The sequence below is a fragment of the Myotis brandtii genome, unplaced genomic scaffold (genome assembly GCF_000412655.1).
Source record: "Myotis brandtii unplaced genomic scaffold, ASM41265v1 scaffold151, whole genome shotgun sequence".
Lineage (NCBI taxonomy): Eukaryota > Metazoa > Chordata > Mammalia > Chiroptera > Vespertilionidae > Myotis > Myotis brandtii.
This window is the reverse complement of record NW_005355461.1, coordinates 4,021,162-4,046,803: the sequence shown is the minus strand read 5'-3', so window position 1 is coordinate 4,046,803 and position 25,642 is coordinate 4,021,162. Positions and strand designations below refer to the sequence as shown.

Here is a 25,642-nt window from a genome sequence, read left to right as displayed (position 1 = left end):
TGTACCATCAGTGCATGAGAGTTCAAGCTTCTCTACATCCTTGCTCATACCTGGTATTGTTAGTATTTTTGCTAGAGCCATTCTGATTAATGTAATTTAGATTTCCTATAATAACTAATGATAATGAACATCTTTTCCTGTGCTTACTAGCACAGTGTATATCTTAGGTGAAATGTCTATTCAGATATTTTGCCCATTTTTGAATTGTATTGCTTATGTTACTATTGAGTTGTATGAATTCTTTATATTTTCTGGATGCAAGTCCTTTATCAGATGTATGATTTATAGATATTTTCTTCCAGTCTGTGTCTTTTAAAAAAAAACCCTGTCTTAATGATATATTTTAAAGAACAGAGTTTTAAATCTTTGCCTAATCCAAGGCCATAGGTATTTTCTTCTAGATTTTTTATCTCATATTTAGGTCTATGATCTATTTTGAGTTAATATTGGATATAGTGTGAGATAAAGGTTTAAATTTTTTTTGACATGTGGATATCCGTTTGGGCCAACACCAATTGTTGAAAAGATAATTCTTTCCCACTGGCTTGCCTAGGTACCTTTGTTGAAAATCAATTTATCATGATTGTAAAGGTTTATTTTTGGGCTCTAGGTGGTGTTCCATTCTCTCCATGTCTATTCTTACATTAATACCACATTATCTGGGTTTTATAGTAAGATCTGAAATCTAATAATGTCAATTCTCCACTTTGTTCTTCTTTTTCAAAACTGTTTTGGCTATTACGTCCTTCACATTTCCATATAAATTTTAGGAGCAGCATGTAAATTTCTACAGAAATGCCTGTTGTGATTTTGATGGGAATTTAATTACATTTATAAATTAATTGGAGAGAATTGCCATCTTAGCTATATTGAGTTTCCTGGTCTGAATATGAAAGGGTCTTACCGATAGTATGCCATCCATCAGTGCTTACTGAATTTGAGTTAATATTGATATGGAGCCTATATTTGAGTAAAGACTCCCAAGGACTCCTTTGTTCATTTTGTTTATTTACTAGATGCCCGGTGCATGGATTTGTGCACCAGTGGTGCCCCTCAGCCTGCCCTGCGCCCTCTCTCAATCCAGGACCCCTCAGGGGGTGTAGCAGTGCACGAGGCAGCAGGTGGCCAGGGAGGAGCCCAAGCCTGAGCCAGGCACTGCTCCTGTTCATCCAGGCCCCGCTGTGTCTGCTGCTGCCGCAGCTTGGTAGTGCTGCCACAGAGGCAGCCGCCACACTGCCCTCGCCAGCCATGATCCCGGCTTCTGGCTGAGCAGCGCTCCCACTGTGGGAATGCACTGACCACCGGGGGCAGCTCCTGCATTGAGCATCTGGCCCCTGGTGGTCAGTGCACATCATAGCAACCGGTTGACCGGTCGTTCAGTCATTTGGTCATTCAGTCACTTAGGCTTTTGAATATATAGATTCACTCACTCCATGTTAAATATACATTTCTTGAGCATCATCTTTATGCAAGCACTTCAGGAAAGTTATTATTGTTTTTATCAATCCTTTTAAAGTAAATGAATAAATGCCCTGTTTTAAGGATCTTTCAGTCTGACAGGGTAGGTTATATACATATGCAAGTATTTATAATTCATGACAAGAAGTGATAATAAGCCACAAGAAAAGCTATGAGCTATGGAGCATTTCAAGGATTGGCCAGAATACATGTCCAAAGGGAAAAAAACAAAAACAAAAAACTGACAAAAGTTGTTTGGTTTAAATGGTTGGGGGTTATAGCTTCTTTTTTTTTATTCTTAAGAGGATGAGTGCTAGTTTGTTACTACAGGTGATCTGTCATTGGTCTTTCTATGAAGTATTGCTTTCTTTGCTGTATGAGGAGGTTAAATTCAATGCCTGTTAGTATAGTTGAGATTGGATTGTGAACAGTAGCCATCCTTCTCATTAGTAGAGATTCAGTGACTTCTTGATCCCTATGCCTTTCTGTTAATGACCTTCTTGTGTTTTAAAGGTGGTTGTCTGGGACCACGTTTCTAAGTTGGCTCACCTTATTTGATTGATTACCTAATTTTGAATTAACTTTGTAATCCTAATTCCACTTTAGCATGAAGTCTTTGATGGCTCTGATCTTTTTTATCCCCATAGCTCCTAGCATAGGTACTGTAACTGTTTGTTGAATGAGTACATGAATGAATGGTTTTCAATAAGTATAAATGTAATTATACTTAAGTATAAATTTAATTATTTCATATACTTGTTCGTGAGATTGTCCAATTTGGTCTGGCTTTACAGTTTACTAGATATATGATTTAGGGCAGGTTACTTCTTCCTAAGCTTCTAAGTTCCTAAATCTCTAAGACTCAGTTTCCTCATCTATAAAACCAGAATAGAATTATCTTCTACCTCATTGGGTTGTTGGAGGAATTAAATGACATAGTGAATGCAGAGTTCTTAGCACAGTACCTGGCACATGTAAAACAGTAGAGATATTCGTTATGGGATAATGATATTTTTAATTATTAAGAGAACTACTGTGAAATAATAGGCTTGTAGTAAGCACCAACCTTCTATTTTGTAGGAGAACAAATGGCACACACAGTGGATAGGGAGTAAGCATCTCACCCTGGATGTCTAATTTACTGCAATTATAGGAGTAAATGTTCAGCAACCAAATGAAAATGTAGTACTTTTGAAAGAACTACAAGCTTTAATCTGGTTCATTTTCTTACAGAAAAGAAATGTGTTTAAAAATATCTTCACATAACATTAAAATTCCCTTAGCAAATCAGTTATCAAGTGATCCTCTTCTCTTATATTTTCCTCCTAAAACATTGCTTTTGTTTACACCAAAATTAAATGTATTCCACTTTTCTTCAGGGTACAATTTGGAAATGGTGATTGAAATAAATATCATTTAAATTGACTGCTTTCATAGTACCTAGTATGTTGAAATATGAGGTTAGTCTCCTGAGTAATTTAAAATTCAGTGTTGAAGATAACAAACCAAATCAAAATGTTGAATTCTTTTTTCACTGGCTGCTTATTTATTGTACATTTCATTTTCTTCTCAGAAAAATTCAGTCAAATCACGTATTCCTAGTCAGGATTTTTATAGAATCTAATATTCGTATATCTGTGGACATGTCCAGAAACAGCCATTTAAATATGCTCAAGGCAAATGCATATTAAGTCGCCCATAAAGTAAATGATATGCATATTCACAAGTAAAGAATAGAGAAAACAACTTTAAATTTCAAAATCGGTTCTGAAATTTAATATTTGAAGAGAAATGAACATCAGTAACAACATATAAATACATTTTTTACTATTAAAATTTAAATAGCTACCATTTATTGAATGCCTGTATGTACCAGTCCTGAGCTATGGGCTTTATATACATTAGGCACCTTAGTTTTAATAAAAAATATGTGAAGTTATAAAAATATATGTGGGAAGTATTAAGGTATAATTTCATATAACTTCATTTTACTTTCACAACAGTTCTGAGGTTGTCCTCATCTCACAGATAATGATATGACAGTCACAATAAATAACAGTTAGGTAGCTTTCTATAGCTCAGGCACTGTTCTGAGCACTTTGCTTTAATGCACTGAATCCTCTCAGGAAGGTGTGTACTCTTCACACTGCCATTTTGCAGAAGGCCCCTGTGCTGGGGAATGGCCGAGCTGGGATTGTGGGCCTGGCAGCATGGCTCCAGAGCCTGTGCTCTTAACCACTGAGCCCTCGGTCTTTCTCATACACAGTAAGAATATTAGGATTTAGTGAGATTGAGGCATTTCCCCTGGGTCACACAGCTAGGAAGTGATAGAATCAGGAATTCTAACCCAGCCTTCTTTTACTCGGGAATTTTGCTCTTAACCATTCCATAATACTTCTCATAAATATTTATTTCTTTTTTAAAAATATTTTTAATTGATTTAGAGAGGAAGGGAGAGGGAGAGAGAGATAGAAACGTCAATGATGAGAGAGAATCATTGATCAGCTGCCTCCTGCATGCCCCCTACTAGGTATCGAACCCAAAACCCAGTTTTATTCATTATCTTGGAGTGTTTGTTTTTTTTTTAATCTACCTGTAAGCCAGAGGATCACCACAACAGACCATGTATGGACAACCTTCATGCTTGTTGCATGGGCCACTCACCACACACCCAAGGGCGTCATCAAAGACAGGCAAAGTGCAAACCAGGAAACTCCATCAGGTTGGAACTGCTATTCTCATCCCACCATCTATAGATGCTTTGTACTCAGATCTAAATATTTCTCAATTGACTGCTCTCCAAACTCAGAAATTGAGTTTATAATTTACTCTATTAACCTTTGTTTTTCTTTTGTTTCCATAGAAATTTCTCTTATTAAATTACCTGATTGCTCACATGATTACAGGCTTAATCTAGGTGGAAGCTCACCTGCAACACCAAACATCAATGATGATAGAGAAATGAAATGAAATAAAATGAAATATCCTCATGTTCATCCTGTCCTAAGTAATCATGAGTATATGCGATTGCTAATACATCATATTGTGCGATGTACATAACAGAAGAAATTGAAACCCAATTACCCATTATTCCCAAAAATGTAAACTGACTTAGAAGTGTAAAACCTGAATCTGATTATAACCCAGTTGATGTATTTAAATCTTGGCTCCTGGGAATCTTTGGGAAATTTTTCACTCCTTGCCTATTATTCTCCTCATAGTTATCCTATTAACCTCCCTAGCAATTGTATCCTTGCAAGGCTTTTAAATTCCTTTCAGCAGCCACTCAAACATCAAGTGATTTCCAGCAAGATTAGACAACTCAAAGAATTCAATGATCCAACCACACGTGAGATATGAGACCGTATAGAATGCAGGCTTCTGACCTCAGTCAGGTGTTTCCTCCATAAGCTCATCCCATACAAAACCACAAGACATGGAAAAAGATAACTCATGAAAGAGGCAACTCATAACAAAGAGTTGTGTAAAATATTTTGAGTTATTTATTTAATATTAACAATATACTCCCATTATTGAATTATGCATATTTATGCTAATAAAATTTCACTGAACCTAGTTGAATATGGCTTTTTCTTTACTTTCAATTATCTTTTAAAATGTGAGATATTTTTCCTAAAAGTATCCCTCAGAAAAGAGAGAGCTGCTGTTTATTTCCATTCATCCAAAGTCTTTTAAAGCAAAATTATTACCCAGTTACTTTTATCATAAACAACAAAATATTACTTTGGGAAGACACAAGGCTGATATGACTTCAAAGTACAATTTGGGTTTATAGAAGTTGATGAAATCAATTGACATAAGCAAAGGAGGAAGTAGCGAACATTTAGCATTTGTTTGATTATTACTCCTCTGCATATGATCTCTCAGTTCCAGTATTGGATTTTTAAAGATTTATTTTTAAAAAGCAGTATCGTGGAGGAAGAAGGGGGTAAGAGATCAACCAAAGGACTTGTATGCATGCATATAAGTATAACCCATGGACACAGACAGTAGGGGGTGAGGGCAAATGCTCGGGGGTTGGGAACGACAGGGGAAAGGTCAATGGGGAAAAAAGGAGACATATGTAATACTTTAAACAATAAAGAATTTTTTTTAAAAAGCAGTATAGTATTGGAAGGTCCCAAAATACACTTTTAGGATGAATGAAAAACAGCCATACTAATGTAAAACAAGGGTACTGATGGCTTTGAATAAAACTTTTAGTGTCTATTTCATGTATTATAGGAATATTTGAATTTAAGGGAACTGTTATTTGAAAAACCTCACAGGATTTCATGGACAATGTAGAGGGAAATTAACATTGCTTTATTCAAGTAGTTGAATTATGTGTTAATTTTAACAGACATGTTTCAGTCTTCTCTGGATTGGTTATTTGGATTTTTTGTCCTAGAATGGTTGTCCTTTGCTAACCAGTTCATTTTTTTCTCCAGCCTTGCATTTGTAATAAAAATTGTAAATTAACTTTAAAAGAAATTTCAAATAATAATTTTTAAAATATTAGCCAACAAATTAAAGACAAATCACCTCCAAGTAATATATTCCCAGGTTAAAAGAAGTGATCACTGGTTATATCTACTTCCAGCTTTTCCACATTAGCATGGATAACCCAGTTGTTGAGACTGGGTTTGTTCTATGGCTGCTAGCAAATGGTTATAATAATGCAACTAATTCACTTAAGTTATAAAGCAATAGCTTCTGTCACTAAAAATTTAGAAGTAAAACTCTGAGAGCTATACTTACCAGGAAAGACTTTGGGGAACTTTAATATCAGGTCCAGCACACGTTGCTGAGAATCCTGAACTCTCCTCTTTCTTGTGTGAGAATGAGAAACATGGCACCAGGGGTACTAGACTCACACTTCAAAGCTTCCTGCCACACCCTCAGTATATCTTCCTCTGCAAACCCACAGGCTATTGCCATGTGGAAGTGTTCCCGAGTAACTATTGAAAGGATTTTCTCATCTTCTCTGATCCCTTCCTGAGTTTGGAGGGAGAAAATTGGGCTCATGACCCCCACAGTGCCCTCTGTAAAGTGGTATCTGCTGTTTATTGAAAGAGAAGCTCAGCATTTGGGTAATTTTTCCTGTTGATTCCATATGGATGATCTATAGCAGGGGTGGGGAACGTCCGGCCCAAGAGCCATATAAGGCCCGTGAAATCATTTGGGCTAGCCCTGCCAATGCATTAGGGGTGAGTTAATTAAATGTTTGACCAAATATATCAGGCTAATTTTTAAGTTGATAATTTTGAATGGCCCACAACTGATGTTATAAATATCCAAATGGCCCTTGGCAGAAAAAAAGATTCCCCACTATTCTAGTCTATAGAATAAAAATTCCAAAGTTCTTTTCTTGCTTTCCTGATAAGGACTGCTGGTCCTGTTGTAGTCTTAAGGAAAATATAGTTGTGTCCCCTTCAGTACACTACAGTGCCCTCAGATGCAGGACCCAGGCATCTCTGTGTAATGAAAGAAAGGGTACAGTACCATTGGCCAGCTGCTGAAGGAATCCATGCTCTCTCTGCCCCACTCTCCTCCCACACTAGTGCGAGAGGGAGAGTTTTGAATCAGTGTTCAGAGGCTTCTAGTATTGCCCGACTCCAGTTCCTTCAGATCAGCACAGATAAAGCGATTATGAATTATGTGTCTTGAGCAGAAAAAGAAGAGGCAGTGAGTGTATGAACCAGATTTATAAGCTATTGAAAAAACACAGAATATGCTATGAGTAAACCCAGTCATGGAATTTGTAGTAGAGAATAGATGTGACACTGTTAAACTGGGCTTTACTTCTCGCCCTGTCCCCACAATATTGGTAATATTGTTTGAAAAAAATTAATACAGAAAAATCCAGGAAATAATATAATATTCCCATTTACCCACTGCTCAGAGTTTACAAAGTTGACTTATTTTTTTTAGCATATTTGGTTCAAATATTTGTAATAAATAAAATGTTACCAATAAAGTTCAAGTTTGAAACACCCTTGTTTCCTTTCTCTTGTCAGCCTTCCTAGAGACAACCATTATGAATTTGGTGTGTATCCTTTTAGTCCATGATTTTATGCATTTATGATATATATTATATATGACATATACAAATCCATAATATTGATTTGTTCATGTTTTAAAATTTGTGAAAGTGGAATCACTTTCTTCTTTTCTTCCTTCTGTCACTTGACATTGTAATGATTTAGTATAACTTGCTTAGTTATATTGTGATTTTTAGTGTATTTGGACCTTTTCTAATGACTTATTTTGTGGTTTCTGTTTATCATATATTTTTCCTTGCTTTGTTTTTTTCTTCCTTGCCTTTTATTTGTAAAATTTGCTTATTTTCACTTCTCCTGACTTGTAAGTTTATAGATCCTATTTCTTGTCTTAAAAATGTTAATGACTGTCTTTAAATTTTATTTTAACAAAGCCTAAAATTGTTCTGTCATTATTGTCCTTGAGAACAAAACCAAGGCCTTTGACTTCTGATCTATTCTACTCTCCTCTTTTGTGGTGGTTATTGTCTAGAACTGTGCTGTCCATTATGGTAGCCAGTAGCTTTATGAGGCTATTAACCACATAAAAAAATAAGCTCAGTTTTTAAAACTTTATTTTTAATCTATTTAAATTTAAAAAACTGATATTAGATTCAGTTATTGGAAATTGTAATATGTTTGAAACAACCTGGATATGTAAAATCACTATAAACTTTATGAACTTTAAATACATAAATAGGTGTTCCTGGTGAAAACTTAGCACTTGAATGAAGATGTGTTATGAGTATAAAATACATGTCAGATTTTGAAGATTTAGTACAGAAAAGTTTGTGTAATATTTCAAAATTTGTATATTGATTACACATTGAAGTGATAAAATTTTAGATATATTTAGTTAAATAAAATATTGAATTAATTTCATCTACTTTTTATTTTTTCAATGTGGCTATTAGAAAATTCAGAATTATATATTTCTATAGGACAGCACTGATCTAGGATTCTACTGAAACTTTTAAGCTGATGTCCTGACCTGCATTCATAGCACAGTACCACACTAATCCCAGGGTAAAGATCAGTTGGGTTGTTCCTGACTGTAAATTTGTTACCTGCTTGTTAGTACAGTGGTTCTCAACCTTCCTAATGCCACGACCCTTTAATATAGTTCCTCATGTTGTGGTGACCCCCAACCATAAAATTATTTTCGTTGCTACTTCATAACTGTAATTTTGCTACTGTTATGAATCATAATGTAAATATCTGATATACAGGATGTATTTTCATTGTTACAAATTGAACATAATTAAAGCATAGTGATTAATCACAAAAACAATTTGTAATTATCTATGTGTTTTCCGATGGTCTTAGGCGACCCCTGTGAAAGGGTCGTTCGACCCCCAAAGGGATCACTACCCACGGGTTGAGAACCGCTGTGTTAGTAGAAAGCACTTGTGGAGAGATTGCCAGAGAAACCAGCTTTGCCTAGAGTTGTAGTTCTTCACATGTCTAGTCTTATGTTCATTCATCTGAAGGCATTAATATTTTCAATTACACCTGTTTTTTTAATGTGGCATCTTTTCAAGTTTCTCTTTTTCAGTAACTTACATCCAATTCAAACATTATTAGGTCAGTGTTTAGAGAGTGATCTCTCAGTCACATTGCTGTCACTAATCTGCTTAGAAAAATATTGAAAATAATGTCATTTAATCATTTTTTGTTTTTTAATGTCATTTAACATCAATAGCTATGTGCTGCTTCTTTAAATGCCTATCAGTAACAGGTAGAAGAACCCCAGATTTAAATCTACCTAGTGGCCTGACAGGTATAGGGGCAGTCCAGCACTCCTTGACAACAGAGGGTCTGGTTTTTGACCAGAAGGGTCGAGTTTGTGAAGTGAGCCAAGGATGTGAGCATAGCTGAATAGCCGTCTGGGGATTGTCTTCATGTGTTCAGACTTGCCCTCCCTAACTCGGCTGACTGATGTAACACTAGATCTGTGAACCAGACAATCCTGTGCAAGAGAGTGGAGAACAGAAAAGGGAGGCTCAGTTTCCCTTTATGATAGAGGAGGTCCCTTGGAGGAGGGGAAAAAGTACATTGATTTGGGAAACAGAAGAGAACTCCATAGGTCTACAGAGCTCTAGAGAGAGGTTGAACTACTGGGTAACAGGAAACCCTAGGAAGAAAGAAGATTTACTAGGTCCTTTGACTTGAAGAAAAGCTTTTGTCTTTTTCAAAGACTTTATATACTTCTGACCTATGTTTTATACAGTATTTTGTGTTTAAATTTAGCATTATTTTATGTGTTCTTTCTATGTAGTCACATAGTCTAAATGTTTTAATCTCATTGCATTCATAGTTACATAGTGTATTTAAACATTTCCAGTAAGTCGTTTCCAGTTATTCCATATTAGAAAAAATACAAATAAAACCATATTTTTTTCAGAGTCTTTCTTTGAGTCCTGGTTCTAAAATTGGAATTATTGGGTTATTATATGATTAGTTGTATGTATCTTTTTCATATTCCCAGTTGTTCTTTGAAAATATTATATTAATTTATAGTGTCTCCTGCCCCACCAAACAGTGGGTTTTATGATCTTATTTTTCCCCCCTCATATTAGATAAGGCATTAGCTGCTTTATTTTGCTAAGCCAAACGTTGTGCCAAACATTGGTTTGCTATTTGTATTTTTTTCTAATGGGAACTCTATTCATATCTTAAATAGTTTAATTTTCTGATTGTTTTAATCTTATTGTCTTAGCCAATAAAAATATATTGGGGTATATAAAAATATATTGGGGTAGTTCGTATGTCATGTAATCTAACTATACTTTCCCCGTTGTATGCAAGCCTATAAAAGAAGCAGGTTTTAACTGTCACAAGAGTGGGTAGGTGCTGCACAGGGCTGGATTAAAATCAGGGAACAAATCAGCTCGGGTGGCAGGGCTCTTGGCTGTCCTGTGAAGCTGGGAGTGTGGTAGAGATGCTGGAGTTGATAATGGAAAAATAGTAACCCTTTTTAAAATTTATTTTTATTGATTTCAGAGAAGAAAGGAGAGGGAGAGAGAGATAGAAACATCAATGATGAGAGAGAGTCATTAATCAGCTGCCTCCTGCAGGCCCCTTCCTGGGGATGGAGACTGCAACCCAGGCATGTGCCCTGACTGGATTAGAACCTGGGACCTTTCAGTCCGCAGGCCGACTCTCTATCCACTGAGCCAAACCGGCTAGGGCAAAAAATAGTGATATTCTATAAAAATAATGAGTATCAAGTCAAGTGATATCAAGAAATGGGCTAGAAATCAAAGCGAGACATCCTGCCCTCATCTCAGAGAATCAAAGCAACTGGAACATGCAGGTGGATCACAGGCACCCCTGCCACTGACTACTGGGTTTCTGTTCTTTAACTCACAAGAATGAAAACTGCTTAGTATGAATGTACATTGAGAACAGGGACTCATATCAATTCTTGCACCACTCCTCGTTTAAAAATGAGAGCAGTTTTGCAGTGTGTGTGTGTGTGTGTGTGTGTGTGTGTGTGGTGTGTGTGTGTAAACAACATATTCTCTTATAAACTTACTTTTTCCCCCACAAGATATCTGTTGGTATATGTGGTCCAGAGAAATTAAATAGCTTAAAAAAAAAAAAAACTCCCTCTAATGTGTGTTTCCCAATTTAAATACAATTTACTGAAATATTTTCTTTCTAGTCTCCAGAGAATACAGAGGGCAAGGATGGATCCAAAATAACTAAACAGGAGGTAAGTGTATCTTTGACATCCTGTATTCAGTTATGTAACTGGAATTTTTAATATTGTTATGATTGTCTGCATCTGAATGAATACTATTCCTGTACAAGGTTGTTGAGACTACATAAGCCAGAGAGTGTCACTGTGTAGTCTCCCTTGGCCTAGGTATATTTCAGTCGGGTTCACAGATGAGTCATTTTCCACTTACTGTGTTGCTTATGTTTCTACCTGTGGGTCCTGCTGTCTTATTAAAGCAGATACTGAGAATTCCTTCTGGGCAAAAATCGAGATAATAGGTAATTTCATCTAGGAGAACAAAGTCTGCCTTTCACAGCAAGGAAATCAAAGACTGTTGATTTAATAAATTCTCTGCTCCAGTGAGTGAATTATATATTACTTTTTAGGTTCTGAAATTTGCCTAAGGAGTCATGTCTAAAGCCAGAAGCTATGGAAGGATACACAAGATGTCAAAATACTAAAGTTGGGTTTTTTAAATCAGAAAAAGTCTTAGGGCTTAGGATAGTTAATTAGGCAATAATTCTAAGAAGCTCTGTATTAATATACAGAAACCTCCAAACAGCGAGGATCTTGGAAGAGATGCTTGCATTTGACCCGCTGTGGTAATATCATGAACTTCTAAAGGAGACGGATGAAAAAGTAGCAAGTGAGATGGTAACTATGGTGACAGTCATTCATTTTTGCACAGAGTTTGCAGTGAACTTATAAACTAAAATGGGTCGTGAGATAGATAAAAACAATGTCTAGTTACAGATTCTTTGATTGGGTGGTTCATATTGAGGATAATAATCCAGAAGAGTTTATCGTGGTAGTAAAATCCCTACAGAGGATTTGTACAAAGAAATTCATTCTGCCAAGTGGAAAACCTTTAACAGAATCTATAAAGAAATAATTTAAAAGCAAAGCAAAACTGCCTATAACCACATCCCCACCATCCACCTACCGAGCATTCAGTCTAACAGTTTGAGAGGTGAAGTTTGTGATCCAAAATCAAGTCACTATACTAATGTTAGAACCAACCAAAAATTATGAATGTTTGAACTTTCTTGAAAATATAATTTGTAAGACAGTTGGCTACGTGTAACGAACGTTAATGATTTTTAGATTTGGGCATGAAATGCATTTGGGTTTCTCCCTAGGGATTGCTATTGAAATTGATCTGTCAGTCAGAAAATCTAGAAAGCACTGCACACAATAGATCTTGGATAGTGAAAACAGTCTTTCCGATCCTTCTTCACTAAAAGCAATAGAGCTGCTTAGAATACGTGTAAAAGAATTTTGCTTCTACAGCTGTCTCATACATCTTGTTTTGGCCCTGGGATTTTTATTATTTATATTACAGGCACACCTCACTTTGTGATTCACTTTATTGTGCTTTGCAGATCTTGCATATTTTACAAATTGAAGGTTTATGGCAACTGTTGAAGGCTCAGATGGTGTTAGGCATCTTTTAGCAGTAAAGTATTTTTATTGAAATATGTACATTGTTTTTCTAGCATAATGTTATTGCACACTTAATAGACTGTAAACACAGCTATTATATGGGCTGGGAAATCAAAAATATGTGCAACTCGCTTTACTGAGATATTTACTTTATTGAAGTATTCTGAGAGGTATGCCTATATTATTATTTTTTAATTATTATTATTTTTAATATTCTATTTTATATATTTATATGTATTATAGTATTGTTAACCAAAATATTTCCTAGACATGACCCTACTTGTCATTTAAACTAAAACCAAATTAAAACTCACGATATTCCTTCAAGACATCAACACAATTGTTTGAAAAGTGAAAAGGTCAGTGGGTTAGCTAGTGATTTAGGGTTTAGGGTAAGAACTGTCAGACAGTTATTGATTGATTTTACCCCCACTGAATTGTTTAGATTTTCTAGTTAGGCCATTGAGTGTGCTCAGCCCTGACTATAGCGAAGGTACCAAGGATTTAAAGAGCTTCTATTCCTTCCGTGATATTTGCAGGGTGTGGTGCAGTTTAGTATTTGGACAATAAATGACCAAAACAATATATTACAGTCATTACACTTGGCCGTTTACAAAGCCCTTTTGCATACATTCTTTTTTTCTGAACCTTACAATAACCCTGGAATGAGAGCAAAACAGATTCATTCCTTGAAAGAAATGTATTGAGCACCCTTATGCACCAGGTGCTATCCTAGGCTCTGCAAGAGTCCTCAGTGAACAAAAGAAGCAAAAATCTCTGCCTTCATGGAGCTTCCATTTTAGCAGGGGAGAGAGTAAAATAAAACAATTGGATATTTGCTATAAAGAAAAATAAAACAAGGGAAGCGAATAGCGAATGTCAGAGAAGTGCTGTTTGATAATAGGCAATGTTATTGTCTTCATTTTCACAAATGCAAACAGTGTCCTCAGAGACATATATGGTTTTCCCCACGTGTCGCAACCTGTGAATTGCAGAACCAGGAAAGGTAGCTGCATGTCCTGCTTCAAAGTCCTCAGTCCTCATGCCCCTTTTGTGGTAATCGTAAAACGCTGATCGTCCAGTGCTTTTTCTCTGCCAAGGCTCTGATTTACATCTTCCCCTACCTCCCAGTTTTGCAAAGGTCATTTCTATTTAGTTCCTCGTTTGTTTGGGGGAATTAAAAGCAGCTTGAATTTTGGTTTTGTTTGAAAGTACCTGGTCAGACTCAGGAGCATGAAGAAATCTCATAAAAAATAAACATGTTTACAAATTCCAATGGAATGACCCATATACTTCAAGCAGTATTCAGCAAAGTCCAAAGATTCTACGTGAATCTAGCTATCTCTAGCCCAGTGAACTTTGTAATAACAAGGTTAGACTTCCATGTTGCTTTTGCCTCTAGGACATAAAAGTAAAAGAATCCATGTCTTTCAGAGTAGCCTTCACCAGAATTGTCTCCAACCCAGGGAATGATAAGCTAGTTAGTAATTGCATACTGAATAATTCCATTGTGACCAGCACCTATATACCACAGTGACAAATCCTCACATTTTTCTGTAGCTCTCTTGGTGACCTATCATTCTGAAAGTCTTCCTTCCTTCTTTGAGGACCATTCTTTTGGCCACTTTTCCTGAGGATTCACAATCAACAAATCAAGAGAAATTCTTACTATATTTATTTTCATAGTGGTCCTGCCCAATAACCTGAGTCTCAAATGAATACTTCAAATTCGAGTGTTTCAAAGAGGAAAGAAATAGCAATCTAGTCTATTTTATGTCCAATAAATATAGTCCAATCATTTACAGATTTTAAGGCTATGAACGCTGATAGAACTTTCCAGGAAGGTGTACAACAAGCATGTCACACTCGCACATGTACCCAGTTCTGCTGATTAAGTGAAAGGTTCCTCTCAGCCTCCACTGTTTTCAGTGAAAGAGAAAATCTCTTCTGATGGTTCCCAGAAAGGAAAATTTAAGAAAATTCTTTTTTTTTAATAGTATAGAAAGAAGAGCTGGTAAATTGTCGGCAGGCAGTCATAAAGTGATTTTACAGTAAAAGATGTGCTTTTTAGAAATTAGTTATTTTAGACAGCCCAGAGAAAAAACTTTGTTTTTGCCTTAATTTCCTGACCTAGGCTTTTGACTTTCCAGCTCTGGTACTGGGCCTGGATTATAAAAGGGCAGGGAGCCTTTGCATCAGAGCAGCTTCCAGGCCCCGCAGAGCATTGCTTTGGCTGGAATGTCTCTGGAAATCCCACAGGGCTCTCTGACGTCACCCCGCCTCTTCGGGTGTTTGGGTGTTCACATTGGGAGGAAAGGAGCGATAGCAAATGTGGGGGAATTTTTTATGTGCTTTGGCCTCACTTCAGTGATTATCAGGACAGCTAGTTGGCGGTTAGGGAGGCAGTTATGAGTAATGCTTAACATATTTAGCCCCTTTCAGGCCCTGCACTGAATAGGGCCTGACTGAGTGCAGGCATACATCAGAGATATTGCAGGTTTGGTTCTAGACCATAAAGCAAATATCATAATAAAGCAAGTATATGAGTTTTTTTGTTTTCCAGTGCATATAAAAGTTATATTTACACCCTGGCCGGGTGGCTCATGATTGGAGCGTTGTCCCATGCACCAAAAGGTAGTGTGTTCGATTCTTGGTCATGGCACACACCTAGGTTGCTGGTTCAATTCCCCGTCAGGGCTTATACGGGAGGCAACTGATCAATGTTTCTCTCTCTCTAAAAATCAAAATATATCCTCAGGCGAGGATTTTTTTAAAAGTTATATTTACACTATGCTGTAATGTATTAAGTGTGCAAGAGCATTATGCCTAAAACACAATGTATATACCTTAATTTTAAAAGACTTTATTGCCAAAAATGCTAGCCATCACTGGAGCCTTCAGGGAGTCATAATCTTTGTGCCGGTAAAGGGCCTTGCCTCGCTGTTCATGACAACGATCGTCTGCAAAGTGCAGTAAGATGAGGTGGTGACCGTAGCACCCCTCCCCAGTTCACACTGCTGCACATTTCTAGTGTTCACCTCCACATTTATTGAGGGCCCAATAGGCACGGGAGCTACTGTTAGAGAAGAAGGTCCTGTGCAGGAGGGGCACAGATGTGAGACAGACGAGGCGAACAGTGAGGTGAGGCCAGTGTGGTACACAAGTGGAGAGGGATCCGCAAGGTCCGTTCACCCCTCTTTAACGTAGAGGCTGCCACTTTCCCTCTCCTAGACTATCTTTCTAAGCACTTTCATGCTGACTGGGCCTTACTGTGAGACAGTGTGAGTAGTTCTTGAGGCCACACAGAAGCATCAAAGCTGAGCTCTGTTTGGTAATTGCCGGGTGCTCATTGCTCCTCCATGCTCTGACTCTGCATTGAAGAACAACTCACCACGTGCTGCCTGGTTTAACTGATAATGTTGCCTTTTCTTCCATCATACCAATTTATGCAACTCCCCATCCCGGGAAAGGCATCACAGGTTTTGGGTTCTGGTTCCAGTGCAACGTGGTGCATTGTCATGATAATCCTAACAGACACGGTGGTATTCCCCATGGAGCATCTGACACAGGCAGTCCCCCCGTGCTGTTAGGATGCCCAGTGGTACATCCTCTTTCCCTGTCACAGCCACCACTTAACCTGCACAGCCCCCTAGTCCAGGCACATTCTGCTGGCCGCCTGAAGTCCAGTTCTGATCTTTCCTTGAGATCCCAGGGTTAAAACTATTCATGAAGGCTCTGGTCCTTCATTTTTTTTCTGTAGTTTAAGGAAAGATGAGTTTAGCTTCCTGTGGCTATTTTCAGCAAGAAATTTCTTAGATCTAGAGATGGCAAGAAATAGTTCTTCCAGTTTGGCCTGACCAGATGACCTAGACTGACCTAAGCACAGCTTCAAGAATTTCATGATTCTTTGCACTTATGGCGCGGGCTGCTACTGATCATTTTTGCTAAGCCCTTAAAGAATTATTTGAAACATTTAAGCTATTGGAATGAGGCAAAGTCTGCATAAGGCAGCAAGAATGAGGAAAAAGCTTGAGTTCATTTTTTGACCAAATGTTATTGAGCATCTATAATATGTTAAGTGGCGTATTGTTCTACTAGAGTTAGAGCAGGGAATAAAACAGACAAAAAATGTGGAGTGTTTATTTCTAGGACACATAAAGAAAGGCAGTTGTACTTGTAGAATGTGAAATCCCTTGGGGAGCCATCTTTTGCTGGTGGTAAATGGAATATCAATTCTGTGTGCTTATTTCTGAAATGCCTGGAAGAGTTCTGTTATTTTAAATTTTCTTTGCCATCTCATTTGCTAACTTGCACCATCACTGAAGAAAAGATTTCCTGAAACACATCATTCTCAGCACGGTTTCTCTCTAAATTCTATAAACTTCCAAGTTAAAGGAAAATATTAGTGAAACTATTTAAATCTTTAAGCATATACATTTAGTAGAGACATAAATGTGTTTATTTTGTTTCAGTTTAAAGCAGCGGTTCTCAACCTGTGTGTCGCGACCCCTTTGGGGGTTGAACGACCCTTTCATAGGGGTTGCCTAAGACCATCGGAAAACACATAGATAATTACAAATTGTTTTTGTGATTAATCACTATGCTTTAATTATGTTCAATTTGTAACAATGAAAATACATCCTGCATATCAGATATTTACATTATGATTCATAACAGTAGCAAAATTACAGTTATGAAGTAGCAACAAAAATAATTTTATGGTTGGGGGTCACCACAACATGAGGAACTGTATTAAAGGGTCCGGCATTAGGAAGGTTGAGAACAACTGGTTTAAAGGAAACATTTCTCATTAACTGGCTAAAACTTGTTGTCATTCTCTTTTCTAACATATAACAAGGCCGAGTCCTATTATTTTGATTTCTACACAATTATGTAAGTCTCTTGTATTAACTTAAAAGTTTTAGTTCCATTTGTAAGGAACAAGAGTCACACTGGAAGCTAGTTCTTAAATAGCACCTCAATGTTCCCACTGTCAATTTTATCACAAAAGTAGAGATTATGAAAAGTAGAGATTATGGTTTGGAGCCTAAACTCATCTTCCTTTTCTTTCCTTAGTCGCCACACCCTTAGTGAAATTATTAAATGGGAGAGGCCATTTCTTTGAACAGTGTGCCCACACCCCTTCAGAAACTTCCTCTTGAGCTTTAGGGTGCCCAGGGTGATTGAACTCACCTGGAGAGGGTGATGGGAGCCATACATTACATTCTTTCCACAAATATTAGACATCAACAAAGAATTTTTTAAAATCAACTTGGTTGTGTATAATTGTTGCAGGAGGATTTACTAGGCCAGATTTCCCACTCATGAATGGGAATGGGGTTCTTGGGGTACTGCTGAAATATGCATTTTCAGAAGCCCCCAGGAGAGGATGGGATGTGGAAAAGGCCTTATTTGCATGAAGTTACTTTTCTTGGGTTCCAAAGTCCCCTGCCCTTAAGCCAGTCCTGGGAAAGGTGCAGCTGGGAGTTCAGCAAAGCCAAAAGTAAGGCCAGTGTCCAGAGCTTTCGTTCCATGTTGCTACTGGGTGTAGTTCAGCATCCAAGCTAATTAAACTCCAGGTTCAGTCCATTGTGTAGTCCAAGATGGCCATGAGGGAGCGCATCATCCCCTGCCACAGGAGAGCTCAGAACCCTGTGCACCAGAGAGAAAGAGAGTGAACTTCCTTTGGTTGGAATATTCAGGTTTTTCTGCACTGGCAGTGGCCACGCCCATCTGGCCACTGACTAGATTCCAGGTGTGACTGACAGGCAAGTGCCTTCCCACGTCACTCAGACCTTTCTGGGCATGCGTCTGTCCGGTCTTCCCTTTCCTCCTTTCCTGTTAAATAATAACCAGGTTATCACAATGGCATCATAATCATCAAAAACATGTCTTTTTCCATTTCCTTTGTAGCCCACAAGACGGTCTGCCAGATTGTCAGCGGTGAGTACTCTAGAACCCCCTGGTATTAGTTCCTCTGAGTTCATGTTCCCCGTGTCCAGAGCAGAGCAGCAGAAGGAAGATTGTTTCCCTTGAGTGTTTTATTTGCTTTTTGGAAATTATGTGGGTCACAATAATAGCAAATTCAACCATTGTTGCCAAGCAATTCCCTTGATCAGATGTGTCCGTGAAAAACAGTGCGCAGCCCCATTACCAAGAATATAAAGCACAGGAAGTTGTTTGGCATTGCTAGATTTCTGAAACAAAGGAAATATATTAAGCAAAATCGTAGCCTATGATGTGCTAAAGTGGACAAGAATTCTGATTCTCTGTCTACAATGCATACTTTAGTCAAAATGTTCTGAAAGTTATGGCTCCATATGCTTTAGCCTCATTTCAGAACTAGAGAATCTTTGAAAAAGTAATGAATCCACTTTGCCACCTGGAGTCTGTCTTTGTGGGCCAGGCCCAGGGAAGAGGTGAGGGTTAGATCATTAAAGCAGGGATGGCAGGTATGCCAGGCCCGGTGATGCACGCTCCCGCTCTTCTCACCACGCTGGGCTCCTCGCTGGCTCTTGTGCTCCTCCTTGTTGCTGCTGATTGGTGTCTGGTCTTCATTCTGCGAAGACAGGTCAGCCTGGCTCTCTGGTGGAGGATTTGGGTTAAAATACCAGCAGCCCACACTGCCCACTGAGATGGTAGGAGAAAGGCATTGACCTCAGCTGACAGCTTATATCCCCATATTAGATCGTACAGGAGCTGCAAGCTCCTTTGACCTTTGAGGAAGCATGGAATTCATCCTCCGCCAATACCCGTGCCTGGCACAGGTTAAGAAATCAAAGCAGAAATGTATATTAGGACCGGTCACAAATTCAGAAGTGTAACTGGGTTTGAGTTGAGTGAGCCAGTGTTTCACACGAGTCCCAGCCTAAGGAAGTGGTATCAGAGGGAGAGCTGGGAGGTGCGGTTGTGTGTGTACATAGTTATTCCAGATTCTCCCGAAACCCCTCAAAGATGGTGTGCTCTATCTCAGAGTAACTTTCAGCGAGGCTCAGAAGTGAGTTTAAACGCTCTTTAGCTTAACTATAGATTTTACTGAAAGCCATTGTATTCCATGGATCTCTAGCCCATTAAGGGGATGTAAGTCACATAATACCCAAATCTTAAAACAAGGCTTTTCCTGAGCACCAGGAACCGGCAATATAAGCACCTGCCACTGAGAATCAGCCTCGTCAGAGGCCAGTGGGGTTACAGACTGAAACCTCGTCATTTCCTGTCCCATCAAAACACGTGAATGCTGAGTCAGGGGGGGGAGGTGTCTTACAGAAATACTAGAAAGGGAAATTCTTTGCTGTAAATTGAGAAAACAAGTGTATATTAATACAATATATCAAAACTAAAAATAAAACTTAAAATCATGACAGTTTGGGGGCCATGCAAGCCGCTGTGTTTGGAGAACAGACACAGATTTAGAATGGTAAGAAGATGAATAAAAACATGCCTGACTTTTCAAGCTCAGTTTTCTTTTTTCATTGGAAAGGTCATGTCTAACAGCCAGCCTTCAGGAATTGAACTGTCTACAATTTTACTTTATGCCCTTGATGAAAAGGGCCGGATTCAATATGAACCTGAAGCACCTAGAGGCCTTGGGGAGGAACCTGTATTTTTCTCCACAGGGGGAGACCCTGGCCCGTGTTTTCTATTAAAAAACCATTCCCCCTAGTGCCAGGAGAGATGTACATGCATTTTTTCTAGCTGAATGAGAGAAATACTTTTCCTAAAATAGCTATAGAAAACTAGAGGTCTAAACTGGTTATTTTCCCCAGCGTCCTCATGTGCCACCCATTCTCAGGGCCCTGGAAAGCAGGCCGAGGCGGAAGCCCTGTGTGGAGGGGTCTATGGCCACAGAGCACCCCGGCACTGCTCACAGGAATGGGAAGGAGAACCATATGAGGCAACAGAAAAATAGTTGCCTCGTGGGCTCTCTGGTTAATACGATCTGTGAAAAATCTTAAACTTTGGGGGCTAACAGTAGACATTTCGTCATTACAATCATGTTCTTAATAGAAAGCTCCAGGGGCAAAATGAGCCAGCGTCTGGGTGGGCAAGAGATTCTGTTCACCTTGAGCTGGCATTGGAGACGATGAAAGTAAGAAGGTGCTACATCAGGGGTGAAAGGATTTGGAAATTATTTTGAAATACTTCCCAGGCAGCAGTCTTCATTACCGGATGGGCTTTGCCTGTGATTATGCTGTGACTTCTAGACTGTTGGGAAGGCTAGTGTGACTGAATTCATTGAGTCATTTGGACGAGAGCCTGAGTCATTCCTCCTGCTGCTGTGCTGTGATAAAAGGAAGTACCAGACATCAGAGATAGAAGCTTAACCTGTTCCCGGAGAAGAGCTATTCTGGACTCGGGAATAATGAGTCGGCTTTTAAATCTCACCTGCCGTTCACTTGAGGACCCAGATGAAAGTAGTTATGAAATTGCAGAGAGCTTTATGCTATTAGCTGATGCTGAAAATAGAACGAAATATTTTTTAAATGAACAAAATCATAGTCAAAATGCACTGTTGTCTTTTGTAGCCTTTTTGTGTTTTTCTGGTTTAGTTTTTTTGTTGGGTTTTTTTTGGGAGGGGAGGGGGGAGGGTTGTACTGAGGGTTGCCTTTGTCAGTATTGGCATAATTTAATTTATCTTTGCAGAAACCCGCTCCACCAAAACCTGAACCTAAAGCAAGAAAAACATCTGCTAAGGTAAGAGGTGCTCCCACTCCCACTTCGGCTTTTTAAACAATGAATAAATTATAATTTCATATCCAAAAGTCATCCAAGGAAAGATCACATTTAATGCTTTAGGCTAAAGGTACTGACTAAAAACCTGTTACCCCTGCTACAGGCTTTCTCAACAGGCATAAAGCACAGTTTAATGCTTTTACCAGGGATGTGTTTTCCATCTGGTCAGTAAAGCGAAGAAAGTCAGCGAACGATGCTCTGAGAAGCCTCATGTCCATGGGGGTTTGGTACTTCCTCAGGAGCGCGCTGTTCACACGGTGCTCAGAAGGGTGGGCCTGGCCGTGGGCAGTCCTACTGCCGAGAGCGGAGGACCTCGGGAAAGGGCTTCTGACTTCACATCACTGGTCTTAGTCAGCCAGTCTAACTCCTAATAATCACATGCTAACTAATACTAGCAAATAACTAACACCAGCAAACATTTATATGGCCCTTATACTAAGCCAGACCCTGTTCTGACTGCTTTTCTCATGTAACCCTCACATCAGTCCTACTGAGGTAGGTGCAAATAGCCGTGTTGCCGATGAGGAAACTGACGCACAGAAACTGACCCAAAGTGGCTTTTCTCTACTCTACTCTGCCCTTCAGAGCCTTGTCCCTTCTTGTGAATTGTTTTAAACTGTGTGCTGTGGTGTGAGTAGGTGATGCTGAAGCAGCACTCACTTCTGTGGCTTGGTCTTAAAACTAGGATCTGGGTCTTCATTTTCAAGTTCTCTCTCAGCTTTGTAGTCACTCAAGCCCATGTCCCCACATGAGGTGTTTCATGTGCTGGGTTCTTCCCTGGCTTTGCCTCATCCTTCACCAGCTGCTGCTGTTCTCTCCATGCCAGAACCACCTCCCACTTCATCAGGAGAGGAGGGCCACCAAACAAATACACGAGGGGAATCATCATGTTTTCGCAGAAGGGAAGGTCCAGCGGGCTCGAAGCAGCCTGTTACATGTTCAGAGACTCCACAGAACTCAGTTGGTGCCCAGAAAAACTGGGTTCCCATTTTCCCCCAAAAGCTACCGAGTTGGCCATGGTTGTGCTTTACCTTGTGTTTGGACGGAGACTGACTGACGTTAGCTGACAGCACACCATGTCTAACATACTCTGTGCTTTGATTCTCTGTTAGAAAGAACCTGGAACAAAGATTAACAAAGGTGCTAAAGGGAAGAAGGAGGAGAAGCAGGAAGCTGGAAAGGAAGGTACTGCACCATCTGAAAATGGTGAAACTAAAGCTGAAGAGGTACTTTGCATAAATACCTCCCACTGATTGAATCAGTGTCTTGAGAAATTGCTGGATCCTTCAGCTGCTGGTGGCATGTTCTTAATGTCTCTTTTCATTGCCTGTAATGTTATTGCAGATCCACATCTATCGCTCAACTGTTAGTGTCTCAACCTCCAGAGGTACCCCACCCAGCACACTGTCAGGAAAGGGGCAGATTGAAACAGTGAGAGTTAAGGGTACAGTAGAAAATTCTGCATGTGTGCAGTGACTAGAATTAGATAGTGGTGTGGTGCTGTTTCTTTGGAGCCGTGGGAGCTTGTAGGGAAAGCTTCTGCGGTTGTTTGAAAAGCAGAAAGCAATAAATACAGCAAAGTGTTTGCGTAATATATTCCTGCCTTGTCTGTCTCACACCCAGAGTTGAAATAGGTTTTGGGGTAGAGCTGCTAAAAAACAGATGTTCTAAAGTGTGTGTGTTGGCGGGGTGGACTTTTATTTGGCTTATAGTAGTTTTAATAGTAACTTTGGTTTTTTTCCCTTTTTCCCCCCACAGGCACAGAAAACTGAATCTGTAGATAACGAGGGAGAATGAATTGTCATGAAAAATTGGGGTTGATTTTATGTACCTCTTGGGACAACTTTTAAAAGCTATTTTTACCAAGTTTTTGTAAATGCTAATTTTTTAGAACTCAACTAGTTGGCATACAAAAATATATAAGGATGGACATTTTACCTTCTTATAATACATCTTTTTGGAGATTTCCATCATCCTCAAGTCAAATAAATTTAATATTGGAAGCTGTGTGTAAAATTGATTCAGCATTCCATGCATTCGCTTTAAAAACTTAGTCCTGTGCATACTGTGGTGTTTTTACTGTGCATATTTGAATTTTTCATGCAGTTTTTCTAGAGCAATAATCAGTGGTGCTTTTGTACCTAGGTCTATGTGATTTTAATGAAACATGGGTAGTTGTGGCCACCTGCTGACTATTTGTGGTTTAAAATAAAAAGGTGTTCTTGCCTGCAAAATACCTGCTTCTTAGTGTTTTCACTAAATTTAGGCAGTGTTTCATTTTTGCAGAAGATGTAAAGAATTTCTACAGTCTGTGCCCTGAGGGTATCTTTAATAAGTCAAGTAGGATTGTTTCTTAATTTTCTGGCATTTAAAAATGCCACTATTTTAATAAAGTCATCTGTGAGTGCCAGTGTGGAATCACATCTAAAACACTTCATACCAGAAGTGGCCTGCAATGATTACCATATATAAAACAATAAGACACCACTTTTTTTTGAAGTCCTTATAAACAGATAGTGTTCTGCTAAACCACAACTTGTGAAAAACCATAAACTCAGGATCATCCTTGAAAAGTCCCCACTTTCAAAATAATACTGAGTCACATTCTTTGAGGACTTCGCAGCTTTGAAAATACTTTACCCAGCGTGACCACATTTCAGCCTTGGAGCAGCCTGAGAAAGGAGTTGGCATAGGTATTATTAGAGCTCCTTTCTAGGCTAAGAAATAGGGACATGGAGAGTATGTGACTTACTTCAGGCCCATGGGAAGAAGAAAAAACAGAACTTGAACCTGGTCTTTTGAATTGTATACGTAGTGTCTATTTTAGTCTGTTCAAGCTGCTATAACAAAATATCACAGACTGGGTAGCTTATAAACAACAGAAATTTCTCTCTCACAGTTGTGGAGGCTGTAAGTCGAGATCAGTGTGCCATTCAGTAGGGTGAGGGTCCTCTTCCAGATCGCAGACTTCTCATTGTATCCTCAGGTGGCAGAAGGGGCCAGGGAGCCTCTGGGACCTCTTTCATAAGGGCATTAACCCCACTCACGAGAGTTCCACCCTCGTGACTTAGGCATCTCCCAAAGCCCCACTTCTACTACCATCATCTTTGAGTGGTAAGATTTCAGCATGAACTTTGGAGGGACACAAACATTCAGACCATAGCGATGGCCTTTTGTATCTGGAAGTCCATGGCTGTGTTGGGAACAGAGGAGCTATTTTATTACTGTAAATTTTTTTGTTCGCTTACATTTCCTGAGAAGTTTAGTAACTGCATGAGCACTCAGGGAAGCTGAATTCTGGGCATTCCTCTTAGATGAAGACCTCCTGAATTTTTAGGATGTGAATAGTGCCTGTGCTGCTCAGGGACTCTTGCCAAAAGGCTGTTGTTCCTCAGAGCCTCGGATGCTTTTCTGTTGTGGTTATCAACAAACACAGGCCCCTCCATCATGCTTGTATTTTGTGTCATTGTCCCTAATCTATAATCTACTGCAGATAACAACCTTAGTACACAGAATAATCTCATTCAAAGTTTCCTTTGCTTCTGATTAGGCAATGTACCTTAATTCATGAGTGTTATATGTACTGAAAACCACTTTACCCCCAAGAAAAAATAGCTGGTATCCTGTGAGCACTTCATAAAAATATTTTCAATAATTTTTGGTACATTGCTGGCTAGCTTCCAATTCAGAAGTGGAATATAAACTCCATAGACTTACTTTTTTAAAAATTATAAAGGTGCTACAGGTAGTTTTTTAAAGTATCAGACATTACAATAATAAATAAAGGGAAAAGTCAAAGTTTTCCTTTCCCCCACTCGTAAGTTCCAGAGGTAATCCCTGCACACCATTTTCTCTATGACTATGCATACCTGTGTATGCAGATATGCGCATACATAAACATGTACACATGATTTTTAAAGGAAGGAAATATACATCCTATCTAGAATTATTCAACCAATAAATTGTTCTTGGAGACAGATTTCAAATATTGCAATGCTGCCATTGAGACTGCAATAAACATTCTTGTGCACAAAGCTTTGCCTACTTATATATTTCTACTCAAATAATTTCCTAGAAGTGGAATGTCTGAAGCGGAATGTCAACGGGAAGGTACATTTGACTATTGCCAAAAGCATTGTGCCCATCCACTCTGTCAACAGCGTGCAAATGACATCTCTTCTTACCTTATTTTAGTCTCATAAATGAAAAATAATGCCTTACTATTTCAATTTTAAATATATTT

The 25,642-nt window shown here is 38.7% G+C and overlaps 1 protein-coding gene across 7 annotated transcripts in view; it reads left to right on the top strand.

The window, feature by feature from the left end:
• Positions 1-25,433, top strand: part of HMGN3 (high mobility group nucleosomal binding domain 3) — a 32,256-nt gene extending 6,823 nt beyond the window's left edge. Inside the window, exons 2-7 of one of the 7 annotated variants that reach the window (XM_014535809.1) lie at positions 11,167-11,217; positions 18,580-18,609; positions 21,310-21,360; positions 22,512-22,625; positions 22,744-22,786; positions 23,158-25,433. In XM_014535809.1, the coding sequence (XP_014391295.1) occupies positions 11,167-11,217; positions 18,580-18,609; positions 21,310-21,360; positions 22,512-22,625; positions 22,744-22,786; positions 23,158-23,171 (303 nt within the window). In that variant the 3' untranslated portion in view covers positions 23,172-25,433. The other 6 variants (XM_014535806.1, XM_014535808.1, XM_014535807.1 and 3 more) reach the window with 6 other exon arrangements.
• Positions 25,434-25,642: the final 209 nt, after the last annotated feature.